At 39.4% G+C, this 21,902-nt stretch overlaps 1 protein-coding gene across 2 annotated transcripts in view; it reads right to left on the reverse strand.

The window, feature by feature from the left end:
• exoc4 (exocyst complex component 4) overlaps nucleotides 1-21,902 on the reverse strand; it is a 112,786-nt gene that overhangs the window by 30,732 nt on the left and 60,152 nt on the right. For both annotated transcript variants that reach the window (XM_008400669.3, XM_008400670.3), the window contains exons 12-13: nucleotides 11,500-11,602; nucleotides 9,811-9,927 (exon numbers count right to left, since the gene is read on the reverse strand). In XM_008400669.3, coding sequence (XP_008398891.1) covers nucleotides 9,811-9,927; nucleotides 11,500-11,602 — 220 coding nt within the window. The remainder of the gene's footprint in view (nucleotides 1-9,810; nucleotides 9,928-11,499; nucleotides 11,603-21,902) is intronic.

The raw sequence follows: 21,902 nt of genomic DNA on the forward strand, positions 1-21,902 counted from the left end.
CTAACTCAACTGCAACACACGGCCCCGTTTGAACGTGCATGCATGTAAGTGAGCTAAAGTTAAGGTTTATTAAGGTCCTTATTTACCAAGCAAAGCAGAAAAACGTGGCCTCGATGTCTGTCTGATAACGTAAACCACCTTAATGAAATAAACGTTGAAGGATATGTTGTTGAGGATGTACGCAACAATGAAATAGTACACAAAATGCTTCTGCAGATTATATATATGTTTTTGATTTTATCTGATGAGAAGGACACAGAAAAAAAGGATTTTGGGGAAGTTTTTTCCACCCGATTCTTCATTGTAAAATGTTAACTGTCTGCTAAGGATAATTTCAATTAATGAGATAATTGATTGGACTTATTCTAACAGAAGCACACACTCTATGTCTAACCACCTATCTGGTGTAACTCTTGTTCTTCATGGGCCTGTTTGCTCATTACTGTTCTCCAACTAGCCTCTGAGGTCTGATTTGAGGCCGTTTCCATTTAGATTATAATTTTATTCCACACCACAATTATGCACTATGTGTTGGTCAATCACATAAAAATCCTGCTAATTTGCTTTGCAGTTTGAGGTTGTACTGTGACAAAAGTGTATAAAAGTGCTGTGCAGACGTCTGGCAAGATACTGTAAACTTTCCAATCAAACGTCCTCCTTTGGCTTCAAGGGTAATAATATACATCGTCTTTGTTAAAATGTCACCTGATTACGTCGTTTTCTCCAGCGTGAATTTTTTGGTTTTATGCTAATTATATGGTCTACCAAAACAAAATGTCAATCCAGAGCCATAAAGTAAAGCAAATTAATGAAGTTTGATGACTTCAATGTTCCTGATTTATTAGAAAAGTGTGTCCTATTGAAAGGTATGTGTGAAATTGACTTGTTCTACATATTTTACGTGGAGTTCAAAGGGTTCAAACTAAAACAAAAGGGTGTGACCATTATGAAGTTATCAGGCACCGTTTTTTAATACTACCATTCAGCTAAATTGCTGCTGTTGATTTTTTTTTCATCCCAACCAACTTTCTCATGTTTTGCACAAAAACAAAAAAAAAAAACATGTTTTGCATATGAGATATCTTGCATGTTTTTAGTTGGGTACTTTGTGAATAAATGCCTCAGTCCAACAAACTGGAGGATTCTATAGTATTAGATTTCCAGTGAAAAAAAAAGGGCCCAAATCAAAACAGTTTAGCTTTACACTCAAAGTAGAAAACCGTTCTGACTGATATTGCTGTTCTCACAACTCCCTCCTGGTACACAACTCATATTTGGAAACAAAATAATTAAACCTTGAAAATTCAAACTTCTGAATCAGTATGCCAGTTCAAGATTCTCAATTGCATTTTAGGTTGAAACGCACAAAACAGCTGGCAACCAATCTATTGCCAATTGTTTTATGTCTTTTATGTTCCCGTTATCCGTCTTTGGATGCAACAGCTAAAACTATATTTTATTCTGCTAGTACATCATCAAATGATCCGTTTCAGGCTTGAGGGGTTAAAGCTGTGTTAAACTCCCAGTCTCTGGCAGGACTAAACTGACTTTTTAAAAGCTCACGATTTCTTTAACTCCAAACACCGCTTTTAGCATTGCAAGTGTTCTAATTGAGAGATGAGGAGCAATATCACACTTGAGTGATTACAGATGGGCTTTTATATCACACACACACACACACACACACGCACACACACACACACACGCATCCCATCTTCTTCACCCACACACAAAAACAAATGCAGGGTGAAAATATGGCACTTCTGCATATGCTGATCCTGGGAATCACCCTAGGGTTAAGATTTGCCATTTAAATCCCAGTAGTGACCCCAGTTCCTCCTTAATAATCATCATATAATCTCCTTGTTTTTCCTCCCTACACCTGGCATGGTGTAATTGCTTTCTAGTGGAAGAAAGATGAGCATGCTTACCATTTCTTGTCAATTATTATAAATTATGCACAACAAGAACAGAATTAAGCCATCTGTGCTTAGTGTGAGTGAATAAAAACTTCCAGAGACTTGACATGAGACTGAAAGACAAATTATACTTTGTTAATTCATTTTGCGAGGGCTGCATGTTCTTTTCTGTGCTCCATTAGCTCCACTGGTAGCTCGTACATTAACTCGTGTGTACACACACACACGCACGCGCACACACACACACACACACACACGCACACGCACACGCACACACACACACACACACACACACACAAGTATGCTCGAACAAACATAAAAGAATGTCATTTTCAAACTCAGAGCACCAACTTGCTTTAAAAACTCAAGCTGTTAGTTTTATCAGGCACCCAAAGCCAAAACCTTCCTTCCTTCTTGCAGACCAAAGGGTATGTTTGTCATAGAGCTGACATTTAAACTTTTTTCCCCCTCTAACCAACTCAGTCAAAAGGCAGATTATGTTGTGTTACACATAGAGACTCTGTCGGTGGTAGAACTGCATGATGTGAACCTGTAGTACCTTTGGCAGTAGCTGCTCAGGCTGTTTCTCTCTTCACTGCCAGCCGAGGTGACGTACATTTCTGCGTATTTATAGTCATTATATACAACAACATAGTGGTGTGAATACATCAAATGCACAAACAAAGCCCAGCTATGTCCCATTTTAAGAGAAAATGGAACATCTCCTTGGCTGAAGCAGGCTGGAGGCCTAGGGCAGCCGGGTTTGAGCCTCAGGAGAACATGTGTTTGGTATGAGATAACCGAGAAAAGGTGGGTGGTGAGGGAAAGTTCCACCTAAAGCAGCGAGGATGGAGGCACACATGAGTGACATAAATAAAAAGAGAACTTATCGGGATTTGAGGCCATTTGGTAAAAGAGTGAAAAGTAGGTTCTGATGCATTTAATCAAATTTGGGGGAAAATAGATTAAAAACAGTGCCTTACTAAAATATCCATACCCATGTAACTGTTGGACATTTTATCACTTTGTATCCACAGATATATGTCATATACCAACTTATTTTTGTATTTTAAGTGCATAATTAGGAAGTGAGAGAAAATTTATTTCGAAATGAAAACCCTGAAAAGGGCTTTATGCATTTGGAATTATACCCAAAAAGCGAAGCTCTCGATTTACCGGTCGATCTACGTTCCCACCCTCATCTATGGTCATGAGCTTTGGGTCATGACCGAAAGAACGAGATCACGGGTACAAGCGGCCGAAATGAGTTTCCTCCGCAGGGTGGCTGGGCTCTCCCTTAGAGATAGGGTGAGAAGCTCGGTCATCCGGGAGGGACTCAGAGTAGAGCCGCTGCTCCTCCACGTCGAGAGGAGCCAGTTGAGGTGGCTCGGGCATCTGGTAAGGATGCCTCCTGGACGCCTCCCTGGTGAGGTGTTCCGGGCACGTCCCACCGGGAGGAGGCCTCGGGGAAGACCCAGGACACGCTGGAGGGATTACGTCTCTCGGCTGGCCTGGGAACGCCTTGGGATTCCCCCGGAGGAGCTGGAAGAAGTGGCTGGGGAGAGGGAAGTCTGGGCCTCCCTTCTGAAGCTGCTGCCCCCGCGACCCGACCCCGGATAAGCGGAAGAAAATGGATGGATGGATGGATGAACTCCAGTGTAATTTCAGCTGCATGTTTATGGTCTTTGTCCTGTCAGAAGGTGAACCTACAACTCAGTTTCTTCTCTATTTTAGCCTCCTTTCTCCAGATTGTAGAATGTAGCAAGCATGACTTCAAAGGATTTGAAGTCATGAAGTCGGCAAAGGATTTCTAAAGTCAAAATGCCAAAACTAGTTAATTTTGCAATAACAAGAGAAAAATCTCAATTTCCTTCTCAGCCTCATGTCATCCGCAAATTCTTGTCACAACGCCACCAGTGAAATCTTCGCCTCTTCTCTGCATGTGAAACTATTGCGTGATTGATCCAAGTATTATGGGTGTGTCTGTTTACTCATAAAACTTCCAGAAGCTGTTTTTTTAAATGTTTTTTCAGACAGAGAGCAGGATGGATGGCTCTGAGGAGCAACGTGAGGACACACGTGCTGATTGGCTAAAACACCAAACTTCTCCTGCTTGATACTGGTTTGATTAAGTTTGTAGCTGTAATGTGACAAAATGCAGTGAAACAAGCATATGTTTTGGAGTATCAGCATGCCGTTTCAGAGAATGTGAAAGTAGCATTTCATAACAGAACGCCTCATTCCTTTATAACTTCTGCAAGTGGTAAAACTATCAAGTAAATCTTTGAACACTCCAGTTCATACAGACAGCGAGGAGTCAATATCTAGGAAATATGTAAACACTTGGATTACTCTTTGAGTGAGATTAGGCGTAAATTACTGAATGAAAATAATTGTCTGTTTCTGACTAATAAAGTGGTGGACTGAGTGTGAGGACGGTTGCATCTCCAGTGCCCGTTTGTGAATCTTCCTGCCTCTCAACCCCAAATTCTCTCCTAATCAAAGGGCACAGCTGATGCAGCTAACAGGTATTGTGTTTATGATTGCCGTGTCTGCTGATGGGAACTGGAAGCAGAGAGTGTCCTTAATAAAGAATGCTCCACCGCAACCATCTTCACAACATGCGTGTGTTTGTGTGGCGGGGAAGGTGCAGCAGGAAGCCAATCAACAAGAAACGACCCACCCCTACCGCCCTCCTACACCCCCACACCCCACACAAATAAGCAGCGCCGACACAGATCATCACAAATCAAAAGGTCAGTGTCATTACAGTCATTGGAGGTGGAAGTCTATGTGCATGCACAATTAGCCCGTGCATGCCAGTTTCTTCCCTCCCGTCTCACACAACTACATGCGAATATGAATTTTAAAAGGTCAACATCATTAGCAGGGCCATCGGCGGCCGAACATATCAGCGTTCTTCTAGCAAACTCTCAGGCAGCTGACAGTGAGTGAATGCAATCTGTCCTCATCTGGCCGTGGAACAAGTACTGTTTGCAGACAAAAAAAAAAAACAAAAAACCCCCCAAAAAACAGGCAAACACATGCACGTGCAAATAACAAATGTGCAATTACAGGGCTAACATGCAGATGCACAAGAGCTGGTTAGGGGCTATTGTGTGGAGACACTGGGGAGAGAGCTGAATGATGCTCAGCTGGAAAGAGAGGGCCAATGTGTTCAGTAATTATGGCTCTGATGTGGTCTTGGCTAATGAAGTAAACAAGCAGCTTACAAACAACTCATCTGCACTCACTGACTCTTAGAGGAACAGAAGCAGCACATGACCGGGCAGGCAGATGGCTCACCTACGCTTACTTCAGGGCAACAGAAAGGTGCTCACCTGGCCGCTGTTTTGGTGAGATTGTCTCGTTGCAAAACGGGTGGGGTCTGCGTGTGAACACTGGGAGCGTGCTTGTTTGTTAGCGAGTCACAAAATGAGAGTATAAAAGGGACACTGCAGGGTGTGTGGGTGGTGGTGGAGAGGGGGCGGGGGTCCACCAAGATTAATGGAGCCAATCTCCAACCTATCCAGCAGAGTGACCATACCCTCCCTATCCTGTTTTATTCGTCTATTCTACTCCCCTTCTTTCTTTTACCACTCGCCTCTTTTCCCCTCGATCTATCTCTAATTAAATGAATCAATCAGTGGCAACACAAAGCTGGACAGATAGCATTGGTGCATGTGTGTGTGTGTGTATGTACGTGTTTGTGTGATAGCATGCAGCAAAAATGAAAGAAAAACAAAAACAACTATGGCCGCAGCAGATGACACAGAACAAAAAAGAAACGGATCAAGAAACGGAGCAGGCGAGGGAGATGGCGAGAAGGATTAACGGACAAGCGTTTGTTGCTTGGCTACATTTCCCAGTCTCTAATGCGACTTCTCCTTTGGGAACTTATCTGCCCAAGCTGTGCTATCACACTCACACAAATGGACATTAACCTCTCCCATTGAACTATATACTGCCCCTGCCAAGCCCTATCTCATGCTCCTAGTGGACAATATATGCAGCTTATGTCAGGCTCATTTTCATATCAATACAATGTAATGTATACATAAAATACAAAAGCAGTGGTTGACACCACTGGGACCTAGTGATAGGGAAATTCCTGCCTATATCATTATTACATTTTAATCTGCAGGAATACACTGCATGTGTAGTTCATATTAAAGCTGCTAAAGCAAACCTAAGATATGTTATTCACCTTGACTTTTGTGCAGAGTTTCCACAAAGTGCCTTTACCCATTTCTGCAGCAGGAGATATCATTGACAAATGACCAGATAATATTAAAAAATGTATGCAATAATACAGACTCGCCCCAAGAGTTAATGTTATGGAAATATTTTCATAAATATTTGGTCTGTGCTGCACCCAGAAGCAGAGGTCGACGAGAGCTGGTCCCAGAAAATATGGCGGAGGAGTGGGGGATCAAGAATCAAACACAAAGAAATCTCAGATGTAATTTTTAGCATTCTAAAGTTTTTTTTTTGTAGATATGGACGGTAATTATTGTTCTGTTTTCAATCCATGTTGTAGTCCTTTCTAAAAGTGTCTATTTTACAGCTAATCAGGATTTTCCTCTATATTAAAAATGTCAACGTCACGTCAGATTTTGTTTTTTAATTAATCAAGTCATCTTTTTACTAAAATTAACCTACACTGTATATGTGTCCAATAGTATTCTATGATCATTGAGTATTTTAAACAAAAATAGACAAAAGATGGCAAAAGTGAAGATGAATCATGCTTTTCCTTGCCATGAATACTTTCCAAGATTAAATAAACTCTGCTATTAGCGAACATTAAGGTTTCTCATGGAGTTATAGTGGAGAGAGAAAGGTGGACAAAACCAAACCTATGTCAGTGTGCACATCTTTCTACTGTAATAAGTTATAGCTTACTCTGAAATAAACTGAACAACTCATTCCAAATAACTATAGTAAAAAAATTTCTGGAAGGCCCAGAAAATGTTAATGAAAAAAAACAAAACAAAGATTTTGTCTCTCTCTAGGCAACATAAAATAGGTAGGTTGAAGCTAAAACTGTGCATACCGCCTAGTCAAATGGAGAGGAAATAAAATTGGTAATAATAAGCACCCATTTAAACCTGCCTGCAGTGCCACAGTACATTTAATTTGAGTTTCTCATTTCAGAAAAAAGAAAAAAAAAAATCATAAAACCACCAATGCTAATAACTTCCCCCAATTTATAAAATTTCACATGAATTTGTGCTTCAGTGGCTGTTGAGAGCAGATGCCTCTATAAAAATTGTGATCCCCTATGGTTTTCTATATACGGCCGTAGCCAGGCTGTATGAAAGAGTTTAATGTTGTGTAGCAATATTAGGTTCTTTCCTGCGTATCAAACAAGCTGGGTCTTCTACTGTGATGTGGTGTCTGTTTCTGATAACACCTGGCGCAGAGTGCACCACGTTGCTTAATGGGGTACATACGGTACATAAGGGCCCGCAAAATATCCCACACACAACGCCCTATATATTTTTCCTTCAGTCTTTTAATAAATAGAACTATAATATGTCTAAAGCAAATTGCAATTGGAAATTGAATTGGAAATTTTGAAAGGGCTTAACTTTTGTTGTTTCTTTTTTTTACACAATTGAGCTTTGCGAACAGTTTACAATTATATCTTCACATGAGCAGAACTGAATATTATGTAATAATTATGTGTCTTTGTAGCAACAGAGTTGAGGAGATTCACTACCTGTTTGAATACATGTGGCTGAAATGAAGGATATTTTAAGAGAAAGTTAAAAAACTATTTACAGATGTATTTTCTAAGAACTAAAAAAAGAGAAAGATTGTAATAAGGTAATCTCTTTCTGGTTTGCATCGAAGAACGCAACGATTATAAAAGCTGTAAACAGGTCAGTCTAACGACAGTTAAAGCTTTTTTACATTCGGTATAAAAAAAAGATGTCAAACCAATTTTTTATAAGCTTCTTTGACAACAAAGTGAATAAAAAGAAAAAAAACTACACCGAGGTTGAAAAGTAGTCTACTGTAACAATGCCACTGTGGATGAAGACCATCAAAGAAAACAGCGGGGCGCCTCTCAAACAATAGACCAAAAGCACATTCACAGACACACAGGTGGCAAACATACCAGCACAACAGCACATACACAAACGACAAGCTCAGAGAAATACCATCCTGACACTTGAATATGAACTGTAGCCGAGCAAACATGGAAGGATTTTTTTTTTTTATTTAGACCAATTAAAACAGGCGAAAAGCCCAAACAAAAGGAGTGTTTTATTTCACTCCCCACTATCAGCGAAAAGGCTCATTAGCCACAGCAGCATAATTAGCAAGATGCTGAACTCCTCGTTAAGGAGGGGCCTGAGCCGTAAACAAACCCAGCTGAACTCCAAACACCCACAGTCCCTTTTCCCTCTGTAATGAACTGCCACCGCTGTTCGCTCCTTGTGAGAAAACAGACAGGAAGGCTCTGACAGAAACAAACAGCCAAACATTAACTTCCAAGAGTTGCTGCACAAAAGACACCCACAGAACCAACAAGCCTCCTCTCTGGGACGCCTCTTGAGAACAATTTTGGCATGAACGCACACACACACACGCACGCGCGCACACACACACACACGCACGCACGCACGCACGCACACACACACACCACTAATTACTACCTATAATATTTATGTACGGTTAAATAGATTTTAAAAATACAATAAGCGCAGAAAGTCAAGTTTCACAAAATTCGGAGAAGAGAAAGTGTGGCAGCTGAGACAAAAATCTGGCCAACTGTCTGGATCCCGATTTTGGCATCGTTTTAATCTTCAACCTGCCTGCTTTGGGAAAGAAAAGAGCCCGGGAGTAAATGTGATGCAGTCAATATCAATTCAAATAGACCTTTCTTTTGTTGAACTGCATAGGTCTGCAAAGACTGGATTGATGACACAACATACAAATTGCAGTAATGGAATTATAATATAATTTTTATGTGAACCACAGGAACATCAGTTTTATCCTTTAGTAAAATGAGTTCAACAACATAGTGCGAGAGTCTTGAAGCACTTGTTCCAAAACAGACATCTTCAAACTTGTCTAAAACTTGTCGTGTACCACAGGGACAAGCTCAATACTTATTGGTGAAATGCTTTATTGATAACGTTACACAAATTTGAATGCAATACTCTGTGAAATGTAACAAATGTCAATAAAACTAAAAAACACTGCTTAAAAACACTCTGGATGGTTATATCAGACTAGCCAAAAAATAATGGCTTAAATACATCATTAAAAGCGCCAAATATATTTATGATTCCTGCTTATGATGAATGAATTTAAACTCCTTTAACCAAAACTGTTCATCACACAATTAATTTGACATTTTAAATAAACATATACAGTTGCTTGTTTGCATTCACTCATCAACAACTACAAACTGAAAAATGATCAATTACAATTTCAGATGGAGTTACTAATACACGTCCCTGGATACAAAGACATGGTGAGGCCATAAGGAAAGTGAGTGTGTGTTCCTCTGAACAGAGATAGCAGAGGGCCGCAAGGTGAGTGTACACAAGAGGCCTGTCCTCAATTGAGCAAGGCTGCAGGAGTGAAACGGTGCCAAACAAAACCGGGAGTGTGTTTTTAAAGCTTCTCCATAAAAGCTCACATGAGAATATGTGCAACACAAGGATCTCTGTGCAAACATGGAGGTAAAATTAAGACACAAAACAAAAAATCTGAGCAGAGCAAGGCTGAGATTTGGATCTCTTGGTGAAACATGGAGAAGAAATGATAGTAAAGAGAGGAAAGCTGGTGCACATAATAGCTGACTGTGGGAAACAATTTTGGGTATAAAAACCAACTATAACTTATGTTAGTTTTTCCTGGTGGTTCTCACCTGAAGCAGAGGTCTCTGGACGCTGAGGAGCTTCATCGTATCAGCGCTAGCAAGAATTTTCAAGGGGTCAGCAGCCTTACTGACCGCTTCGATTTCCTTGTTGATCTCGGTCCGCACCTGATGGATCAGGGACAAAAGTGTAAATATCAATTCTAGTAGCAAGGCTGCAGGCAAGAAAGTCTAAATAAAACATTTATTTAAAAAAAATGTCTGAAAAAAATCATCACTTCTTTTACTTTTAGGATATAAGAAAACCTTCACAATTATGTGATAAACGATAGTAAGTTTAAAATGTTGAAATGGAATTTAAAAATTCCCAAAAATGCCCAAATTATGCATTCCATGAAAAAATCAATTCAATTAAAAAGTGTATTAAGATGGTGTAATATTTCAGACATGTGATTGATAAACAATCATTCAAGTTCTCTATCAGAATTTCTATAAGCAACGAAAAAAAAAAAAAGAGTCAGAATTTGCAGGATCAACCAAAAAAAAAAACCAAAAAAACATGATAGCATGCTCGAAGACTTAAATAATTTTGCGGGTTATTCGTTTAGCTTTCTGACCGTCATGCTAATCCGGGTGAGTGTTTGTAGCTGTGCGCTGCTTTACCTGCTATCTGATCGTCTTTTTTTTTACTGCAGTGAGCCTCGATGTAACCAAACTCCGTCAAGTATGGCATTGTTTTTATGCCATATTAGATTCGTTGTGTTGATGCATTTTGACGTGCTTCAATTTTCCGCCGCAACATGCAAACTTCCCCGTTCACTCAGTGCGTTATAGTTCCACATCGCTTAAGATTTGTTGCTGCGCGTTTGCGCAGTGTGAAGGAAAGAGGAGACCAGCTGCACAGGCAGGCAGCGAAATGAGATGCAGCTGATCCGTTTGTGTGATCGGCAACAAGAGACCGTGATCAGCGATCACCGATCATACACTTTTTCACGGAAATCGGCCGATTATGATCGGTGGCCGATCGATCGGCACACCTCTAATATTTAGACAAAAGATCTGGTTTTAAGACTTTATGTGCTGTTAGATCATAATGTGAACGGAATAACGATCAAAGCTCAACTCCTGTTCAAAGATCAGAAGTTGCAGCATAGAGACTCAGAATGCTTGTCAATGTTGACTGACAAGCATTCTGATCATTTTAAAATTTGGCTGACGCTCAAAAAGATAATATCTTAGCTGGATATGATGCAAAATTTGTTAAATGATTCTGTCTAAAGAATGACTGACTTCTGTGTTGTTTGAACCTTCCAAACACATTACAACTTCTTTAAATTCTATTTAAAAATTATCCATAAATAAGTCACCAAAATAAAAACCAATCCACCTACTTAATTAAAGCAGTAAATTGCTCCTGAGCACCATTCAATTTCGTTTTCTAATCAGTTTTTTTTTTTTTTTAGAATTTTAAAGTTCCTCAATTCAGTGTATGAATGTAACCCGACCACTAATGGTTCAGGTTGTTAAGTTACAAGAACAAACTTTCAAGAACAGACTCTTAATGTGTTTTGATTGCAGTGAGTCAGCGTGTTATTTAGAGCAACAATGACTCATACTTAGGTTTTCTTCTGTAAACAGTCCCATTATCCTAGAAAACTACGATAATTCAATAAGCCATTGTTGTGGGAGCTGATATGAGTCAGATGGCCTTAAAAGCAGACCCTCGTAATGTTCACTAACCTGGTTAAGGAAAAGGTCGTTAATGTAGTAGGTGAGGAAAGTTCTGAGCTGGCACTGCTTGGCTTGGCTGGGTCCCATGTTCATCTCTATCTCCTGGATGAATCTGGGAAGAGAAGTTAACACAAGCCAACATTAAAACAAAAACACTGAAATAGAGAGGCCAGTTCACACCTAAAAATGTTTGAACTAATGGTAGCAAAAGCAAATGGGCTAGAGGCAGGCAACACAGAACAAGCAAAGTGAATCCAGCATCATTTGGTGGGTAAAAATCCAGAATAGGAGCTAATGTTGGGAAGATATAAATGCATCTAAATGTGTCTTTGCTGAAGGTAGGTCAGCTTAAGTTCTCTAGTGGAGCTGTTAAGGCTCATTACAGCATGAAACTATAACAACCAAAGAGATGAACAGTGCTAATAATATAAAGCAATCTGAGCAAGAAAGAAGCTGCTCTCTGGACTTTTTCGGCACAGCTGAAGTCCGGTCGTATCAGATGGGGGTCAGACAGTAATGTATGGGTTTGTAGAGGCGCATACGAACATCATTTATCAGTGAATCACTGGTCACTGGCCTTGTCTCACACACACCACAGGGCAAACCATGCAAGAGTAAGTGCTTTCTCAAGCGCTCAGTCCATATAAATGCACAAATAAATCAAACTCCTCACAAATAAATTCTTTGACCGGGGAGACATTTAATGTATGACCTAAACAAAGACAAGAAAAATGTTGTGGGTGACAAAGTCTAGAAGAAAAAAAAAAGAAACAGGAAAAAAAAAAAACTAGCAGAAGATGAACTTAGGACAGGAATGATGGAGGATACAGCCATTTTTAAAAGCCAAGAGAACCCCCGTTTCAGGACTTTAGTAATGTGCAGAGGATGCTGCACTGCAGACAAAGACGCTTGCACAATCTACGCATAAGTATAGATGAGAGCAGGTGAATTACTGACTATATAAACTGAACCCTAGATGCCCATAAATTAAAATGTTAATGCACTAGAACAAAAAACAACAAAAAAAACCCTAAACTACTACTCAGGATTTCCACCCAATTAGTCAGCAAGGGCAGGGGAAGAATGTTTGAGTGTGTGTGGTTGGGGGATTGTACCCTTGTGTGTCAGAGAGAGAGCAAGGAATCTAAGTCCATTCTAAACCCTTCATTGATTCCCATTGAAACTCGACCACAACAGAAAGTTAAGTATGAGAAACTCTTCTGTGGCCTCATTAAAACCGTCAAACTTCCAAAACAATAGGAAGCCAGCTATAGAGCTTAACGGTATAAATATGTAGAGAACACAATTCAAAAGCTTTTCTCCTTAGGGGGGGGGATGCTGACAGCTTCATTCTCAGAAATTGATCTTAGGAGGAAGAAAAAAAAAAAAGTTGCCAGTTTAAACGCGTGTTGTTCTACAATCCATCGCGCGCTGTCATTATTGTCATTGTTTCAATACTGGTGTCAAGATGATGGATTTCGGGAGAGGTGATAATGTTTGAGTAATGAGCAACAGGGACTGGGCAGGGAAAACGGCCACAAGCCCCCCTCTACTGTATGCTGAGGCAATGGGTGACGCAAGGAAGCTTAGCCACAGTAAGTGACCTAAAAAACACAGACAGCATCTCAACACAGAGAGCAAAAACTGGAGGGGAAAAAAAAAAAAGTTTGGTATGAACGTGTTTTACAAATGATCCAGAAAGAAAAAAAATGTCCAAACTCATTATCATTGCACGTCCTGAAGACGTCTTGCTGATGGCATTGTATGTTACAGAGTACACAAACGCTAGATGATGATATCAAATGACACAAAACAACTTGGCGTGCACAAACACTCATTTAAAAACCATCAAACAGTTTCAAAACTCAAAGCAGAAGCGTCTGAACTCATTACAGGGAGTCGTTTAGTGAGTCAAAGGCTGAGTCAAACCTCCTACAGAAAGACACGCAAATGACAGCCGCCAGCGTATGGCTGAGCTCAAATTTACATCCGCTACTGACAAACTTCATGTAAGTTCATTTGACTTCTGTTTTCTGACTCTCCTTTAAATTATCATTGAGTAAAGCTTACTCTAAGAAGCACATTTTTGAGATGGGAACCTGCAGGGTTGGTTAATGTTACTTACATACGCAATATCTTGAGAATATTTCATTGCAACAATACATCTAAACTTTCCGGCGAAGCCTTCGAAGACGATAAGGCACCCAAGAAGAAAGTAACGACGGCAAATTGTCCAGTTTGATCGTGAGTTCATAAATTCGTCTGATGAAACAGAGGAACTCAAGAGGAAACGTCTGACAGGCAGCAGCTTGGACACAAGATAAACCAGCACAAGCCCAAATTTTGTGGAGAATCCAGTTTGTTGCTGAGCAATTATGACAAAAATTGTTGCTGAATAAGTATAAAATTAAGCCAGTCTTCATAATGGACTTTTTTTCTGCCGCACATCTGACAAGGATTTACTCTGACGTACGCTGGGGTGCCACAGCAATCCCACTTCTTCAAACAACTGCGTCGCCGCAATGCGTTGAGCGTCTCAGTTTTCAGTCAGTCTTCCAACAACTTTTTTGCGTGAAAAAAAAAAAAGAAAGAAAAAAGGACGGTTCTTATTAAAGTGGGGTCGCTTTTTTGCCGTGAAATGTCTATAAAAAAAAAAAGAATTTTTGAAGGGAAAGGGAAAAAAGATCTTAACAGGGCAAATTTAACAGAACGACACTGGAAGAAATGAGATGATCAAAGCAAAAACAAATGCAAGTGATTTTTGCAAGAACAAATCATCCAGAGTAGCATTAGCGCTGGAGGATTTGAAACAGTTTTGACCTCCTGGTGTCGCCTTGGACTGACGTTCAGCAGCACCATTAAAAGCAGACTAAATTATACACAGCTTGGATGTTAAGTAAAAATTTTCCACACAGGACCATTTAGGCTTAGATTTTGTGTATAATTTTGTCTCCCTTCACAATAAACACCTTAATTTAAAACCTGCATTTTGTTGTTGTTGTTTACTTGTGTGTGTTTGACGAATATTTGAATTGGTTAAAATGTGCCAAACATGCACCAAAAAAAAAAAAAAAAAAAAAAAAAGGAAATCAGGAAGGGGTAAACACGTTTTCACACCACTTACTGTATGTGCATGTTTAATCTAGAACATGAATATTGCGTTCTCTTTATGTGTGCTAATATAGTAACCATATATCTGTATTTCAGAATTGTGTGTTTTCAGGCACTAAAATATAAAGAACATCGACCTTTAACTGAAACCTGTGATCATTTTTGCTCGCTTCCCATATATTCAAGAACTGCTTTTGATCCTCTTTTAATTAGACTTGAAGTGTGATGTTTGCCATGTCAGCTTCATTGTGAAGTGACAACAAAACACACGTCCAAACAGTCATCCACATGGCAGCTGTGTGCAGCAGAGGTGTTGGCTAAGTTGCTAAGGAGAAGCCGTGGAGGCAGCGTAGAGACACAGCAGCACAAGCACAGTGTGAACTCGTCCCTGTGTGTGAAATCTTAATAAATGTAAGTAAACAGCTCATCTTCCCTCACATTGATCCATGCATGCCTAAAAGCCCAACGTCCGACTAACATGCGTGGCATGTATTAAACACATGGCCCAAACAGAGCGCTTTGATATCACCAGCGGTAGAAGATGATCAGATGCGGCAAAATGGTGAAGTTTCGCCGTTGCCAAAGTGATTTACTGATCATGATAAATATTGCTGCTGATCAACGGCGACAGACAAAGCACTGTGTTCGAAACGTTCAAAAACTCAAATCGTCCAATTAAAATAAAAGAGAACAGATGCTCGACAACATGGTGCTGCAGTCTAGACCCTGCAGCAAAAGGACAAAATCTGTCAAAGCAACATGGCATCGTGCTGCTGCGACAGACTGAACAGTGGGTGTATCATGAAATGCAATACTTTTGAAATAACATGCTTTGCTTTTTATTATTATTTAAAAACAATGAAATAAGAGGGTATTAACTCTGATCATCATTTAGCAGTTTTCAATAAATTAAACGACATCAATGGAAAATCCATCACTCTGACATCAAAGCCCACACAGTTTAGAGAGAAAACCTATGAATATTAAAGATAAAAGACATAAATAAGCCACAGTTTTGCTGTGTCTCGTTTTTGAAAGCAGATCCAAGTTTAACTGCTCTTTTCTTCATTTTGTTTGTCTTTCTGTTCAGTTGTCTTTCTCTTCAAGACAGTCTTGCCTCAGGGTTATGAAACTATTTAAGGTGATTTTAGGGAAAGAAAAACTAAGAGACAAGGAAATAGTGCAAGTTGTGATGTGTGAAGACGGACGCACCATGGAGTAAATAAAGGCCACAACAGTGCTGCTACTGCTTGTAGGCATAAGATTTATGAGAAAACACTTTGTTATGTGCAGATTTTTTTACATTATATTGCAATAAACCAATATCTGATCCTTCCAAAAAACTTGGTTCTCCTGCCAATTAGTTTAATGCTGGGCCTCAGTTTTTGTGTGTGTGTGCTACAGTTAAATCCTGATGAGTTGAACACAAATTGATTATGGCATGTGGAGAAAAGTGAGACAAGCACAATGACCCTTGTGAAGATGTTTTGCTGAGAGGAATGTGCTGACACCTGCCTGTGCACATAAGTGTAAAAAAAAAAAATGAATGAATCAGGTCAGAATTGGAAAAAAACCCTCAAATTTCAATGGTAAAGCTGACTTTTTTATTTTTATTACAGTTCAGTCGTTTGCCAGTGTGGTAAATAATAGGCACTGTTGGGTGCTGGTTTGTTTGTTCTCCAAGCTAGTACTCGCAACTTTCTCCTCCTCACTGGATAAATCACCCTCAATTTTGAGCTGGAAACTTTGCTATACCTTTCACCTTTACACATAAGATTGAAAAATAGCAATACATATGTGTTTAATATTATTAATTGTGCTATAAAATCAATAATTACTCAAGAAAGTGTTCGCAATACACCACTGGCGTAGGAAAGGAGTCATGGTTTCCTCTAAACCCCCCACTGCTGAACCAGTTGCACTCCAAAGTCAGTTTCTTAGCAGCACTCCTGATGATTGTCCTTGACAGCGTGCAATTATCAGTCATTAGGAAACAGATGTCAGCGCCTTGGTCTAGAGCAAGATAATTGTAGATGCAATGCCCTATGTCTATGTACATTTAAAAAAAGGAACAATTCCTAACAGCATAAAACATCCATATTAACAAGGACAAGGCTAATAAGAAAAAAAAACAAACAAACAAAAGAAACTGCCTTTTTAAAAATAACAATAAACCCTCTCTTTGATTACCTTTTCATACAGATGAGAACAGACAGAGAATAATGTATCCAACAACAATTTTGGATTCATTTCCCAGCAGAAACTAAACCCAAGGTAACAAATGCTTCTTTAAATTGAAAGGGTTGGGATCCCATCATCTATCTCTATCTGCTACCGTGGCGTATTACTCGTTGAAAGAGAAATGGGATAAAGACAAAGGTTCGAGAAAGACAGCAGAATAAGAGTGTGCTGAGATCGATTAGGGACTCAGCGTCTTTAAATCTCCCAGAATTCCCCTCAGGCACGGACCTATCAGCTATGGTGAATTCTGATTTTGCCGCTCAGAGAGGAAGGCTTGTTCTGTCACACACCAAGGACAGTGCAAACTGCGGCTCTGCCAACAGAGAGAGGGATGGAAGGGTGGAGAGAGTGCAGGAGTGTGCTGCTGCATACCTGCGTCTGTGATGGATGTCAAATCTACCTGGTTTTACCAACACATCAAAGCAGCACATTCAAAAACAGCCAGGAATACTTATCTCTCTTATTCTTTCATGGTGCAGAGCGCAATCACTCCGGTATTCAAAACTCATAAATGGATTTTAATAGCTGGGGACATTTTATGGGTTTTATGGTACGATAAACATTAGCTTTCCTGCCTGATGATTAGTCAATAAGTGCTAGAAATGCAGCTTTCTGTGTTATCGGATTGCACATTCAGTAATGATTCAGTGGTAATTTTACACACTTCAGTAAACAAAACCTAATTATTTCTACAGGGATACTACATTGACGAGGTAACACCCGAGTATACAACCTCTCAAGTACAAAAAGCAGTTTTCTTGCATCGTATCACTAAATCATTATTTTTAGTTATTTTTTATAATAATAAAATAATTCATTCATAAGTGCTGCCACGTACTTGCTTTGGGTCCTTACTATGCTTTTTGGTCACTCAAGCAATTACCACAACCACCACAAGATGGCAGTGTGTCAGCTTCTTCAGTCAGCTTCCGCTGCATGACCAGTTGACGGAGAACCCGTTTTCCTTTATCACAAACAGGTTTCAAGAAAGAATTAAGATTCCAGTTGGTGTTTACCAACTGCAGCCTGTACAGAATTTGCTCAAAGGGTGTGTATGTGGTTTTTTGAATGCGTGACAGTATTGCCTGCGATTAAGAGTGTGTTCATGTGTTTTCATCATTCCCTGATGAAATGCATATGGTCTTCCCACACACCGCCCACGCCTCCGCCAGACTTCCCACTGTTTCATGCTCTGCTCTTGGCCCCTGATGCTGCATCACACACACCGAAGGCTTTTCGTGTGCTTAAGGTGTATGTGCTTACAGTCTGTACGTGTGTGGTGCCATCGGCATGTGTCTTTGTGAGAGAAGAAAAAAAAAAAAGAAAAGGAAAAAAAAAACAAAGAGGAAGACAGCAATATGCAAATCTGTATGGAAATTAGGCGAGTGAGAATGTCTATATGCTCGCAGCTGAAGGTATAAATGGACTTCATAATCAGAACCTTTACTTTAAACTGTGAGATTACAACAGTTTAATAGTGGAGTCTATGCTCAGGTGACCTTACTGCATACAGCCTCCATATGGACTATAATGCCTGCCAGAGAAAAATAGCTGTCATTATAATAGTCTATTAGTGTTGTTTGTTTCTTGTAGTTTTGTGCTTGACCTTACCACATTTTGAAAATGTATTTCACGGAGAATGGTTTCAAACAATCTAAAATCACACGTAGCCTTTGTTACAGAAGTAAACTATTTAAGACTTTGTGACTTTTAGGCTTTAAATAATTTATTTGAGTTACAAAAATAACTTTGGAATAAAAAAATTGTGTATTTAAATATTAACTTATGAAATTATACTTAAAAATGTGTGTAAAAATGTATCCCAATATCACCAAGAAACCCAATGCAAGTTATTTTTGCTGTCAAACTACAGCTTCATTTCAGTTAATTACCACATGATTATCTATTTCTAGTTGAAATAATCAGAAAACAGGTCAGGCTGCCCCACTGAGTTCTTCAAGCATTAGGTATGCTGAGGTGGGTCTTCATCAGTGCAGACACGCTTTTGCATAATATATCATAAAATTTACATCTTCCATAAAAGAGACACTTTTTTCTTTACTTTGTTTTGGCAATAAATTGATTAAGGGCCAGAATGTGTTGATAATCTGTAAAATGAGAGACAACGGATAAAGGGCAGCATTCTATCTATTCCTGCTCCATGATCTTGCAGAAACACACTATTTGTTTTCCCTCCATCGCCTTAGGCTTTATAGCTTAGCTTTTGGGTGGGAGTGCATTTTCTGTATTTCTGTTGTGTACCTCTTAAATAAAAAATTTAAAAAAAAAACTTTTTGGGGGGGATTACCAAATAGATTCTAGTGTTTTCAAGTCTTTAGTAGTAAATTATAAAAAAAAAAAAAATAAATAAATAAAAATATTTACTTAAAATATATTTCTTGAAAGGAGGATCTTTGAGGTCATCATTCATTCCCTCATCTTTAGTAGACAGATATGATATGTGTGTTTGCGGAAAAAGAACAATAAATCCTTAGCAGCGGTAATGGTGTTCAGTTTTAGCTGAATTTAACAATATTAAAACAACTAAAGTTGAAAATCTTTCTATAAATTGGATACCATATATTATTTTCCTAGTTTGTTAACCTGTGTAGTTGTCTTGGTAATAATCAAGCTAATGAGTCTTACTGATATGACTGTGACTGAACTTCTTTCCAAAAGTGCAAAAATGAAAAAAATAAAATAAAATTGCAGCAGAACATCACCACTTTTCTGATCCTTATAGTTGAAGTTCCAGCATTAAAAGCGGAGGAACTGGAGTTTGGGGTGACTGAATTCCTAGCAAAAAGATTCCTTCCTGACTTCTAAAGTCACATCCCTGAACTGCATTCTCCTTCAGCTGAACTAAGAAAACACGGTTTGAGTACTACAAGTTCTCTACATAAGCACTATGTGAACACCATCCTTTTAAGCTTAATCTTGGGGACCAAATGACTAATTATTCAACAGTGCTTGTCAGAAGAAAAAGCAGAAATGTTTCAACACCTTTTATTTTTTTGCTGTGTCATTAAAGGCATTGTTGTGTGGAATGTAATGAGGAACAGACTAAATTAATTCCACATTAACGTGAGAATGAAAACAAAATGAGGTAAACTTGAAAAGGTCTGACAACTTCAAGTCTGCAAACCCCATGGGACTGTGCCCTCACATGTAATCGCCTGCTTTGGCATTTATATCTCTGCACATATTTCTGTCAATACATGTGCATGCTCGTGTGTGAATGTTTTGTGTGAGTCTCGGGGTGTGTGTGTGTGCGTGTGGGTGTGTGTGTGTGTGGCATGTCGCAGTGTGGTGCAGACCAATTAAAAAGAGGAGATTGATGACCGGGGGCTCTGAGAAGCAGCAGCAGCAGAAGCAGACAGCCGCTTCCTGCAGACAACAGGAAATGAGATGGCCTTGTTTAGCTGACGCTGCCAACACCAACACCACAGAGCCTCAAAGACAAATCACCACCTTACAGCCGCTATTGGCCTAGTCCTCCATCTTGCTACAGCATGCTCCCCACCCTCCATCTCTTTATCTCCCTCTAATTGTATCAAAGAGTGTGTCTCTCGTTAGTCTTTTCTGCAGAGCGGTAATGTGGTCAAGGTGCTCTCAGGTGTACACGGTGATGCTAGCTCAGTACTTCTATCCTTTGATTCTTAAATGCCAACTAAAGCCACCCTGAACTGCACGTCTGCTCAGGGATAAAAGAAAGGTTTGATGCTGGTTGCTCTTTATTGTCAGAAGATGCTAAAAGTCTCTCACAATTGCATACAGAAGAAAGGAGAAATAACTTGAAACTGCATGCTCAGCTGGTCTAGATGCAACAACATGTCATTTAACCAGTTCATCACTTTTTATCTGCAACTTCCAGCGAATTTCCTCAAGACTGAACTACTTAGAAGGTTAAAAAGTTACTTTAGGAGCTCAGGTGTCCCTCAGTGTCTGGAAAATTGTACAAATGGTGATCGTGGGCATGAATATCATAGTAATTTATTTCTTTTGAAGACATATTTGAGCAGTTGAGGATAACATACTGTTACTAAAATAACTATGCAACTTTACAGTTTTACTTTAGTGTAGATTTTCTTTGGTTCACAAAGTTTTAAAATGAGCTATAAAGGATGCAAAAGTATACTGCATATACTATTTATACACCTGGCAGATATAGATTTAAAGTGGAAGACCTTTGCTTCTGGCAGGTAATGAGCTGGGCATCTTGCAAAATGCAATGTAACACGGGAAAAGAAATGCTTCCATCAATTTAAATATATGCAGTCATCAATAATAGATGGAAAATAATTTATTGACTTTCCAGAAATCAAAACCTTTTTATACTTGCTGATCAACTTCTTGTATTTCCTCTGATATTTTTGTCTTAAGTAATGGGGCTGGAATGTCTTCTTTCCACCAACCACTGATTCTCTATCAGCTCCCAATCAGATGTCTGAATATGCTTAACATGAAGAAACATGCTACTAAATAAAGATGACTTAAAAATTACAACATATGAGGGGGTATGAGTAATTCTTGGCTTTGTTGATAAAGTGTGCCTGTTTGTATACACTTGAGCCAGTGTGAACAATCTTTATACTGTGTTGATGTGCATTTGAAAAATGTACCAATGCTCTGAAACCTGTGCAAGAAATGCAACCCCCCCTCCTGAGAAAAATAGAGACCCTCTCCCATTTATTTTAATGGCAGTTAACAGATGTATTTTTACCGCTTTCCTCATTTGCCGCCTTGTGAATAGAGGATGGCTGTGGGACAAGAGGAGAGAATCAGCTTTCTCACAAGCAGCATTGTGGCCATTAAGACCACAGAGAGGCAAAGATGCCTGGGTGTCACAATGGGAGTTTGCTGGGACTAAATTACTGCTTTTGTGCTCACTGTACAATATAAGTCAATACAGGCAGAGCGGCAGGTGATGGCCCTGTTTGTGACAGGGGTATGTGGGTGAAAGGCCCCTTTAATTGCTTATTTTCTAGATAACGGCCACCAATTTCTTCCCTAAGACACAATTCTATCGTCAGAGGGCCAGGTGCAAACAAAAACTGCTT

Source organism: Poecilia reticulata, chromosome 23 (assembly GCF_904066995.2).
Source record: "Poecilia reticulata chromosome 23, P_reticulata-male-v2, whole genome shotgun sequence".
Taxonomy (NCBI): Eukaryota; Metazoa; Chordata; class Actinopteri; order Cyprinodontiformes; family Poeciliidae; genus Poecilia; species Poecilia reticulata.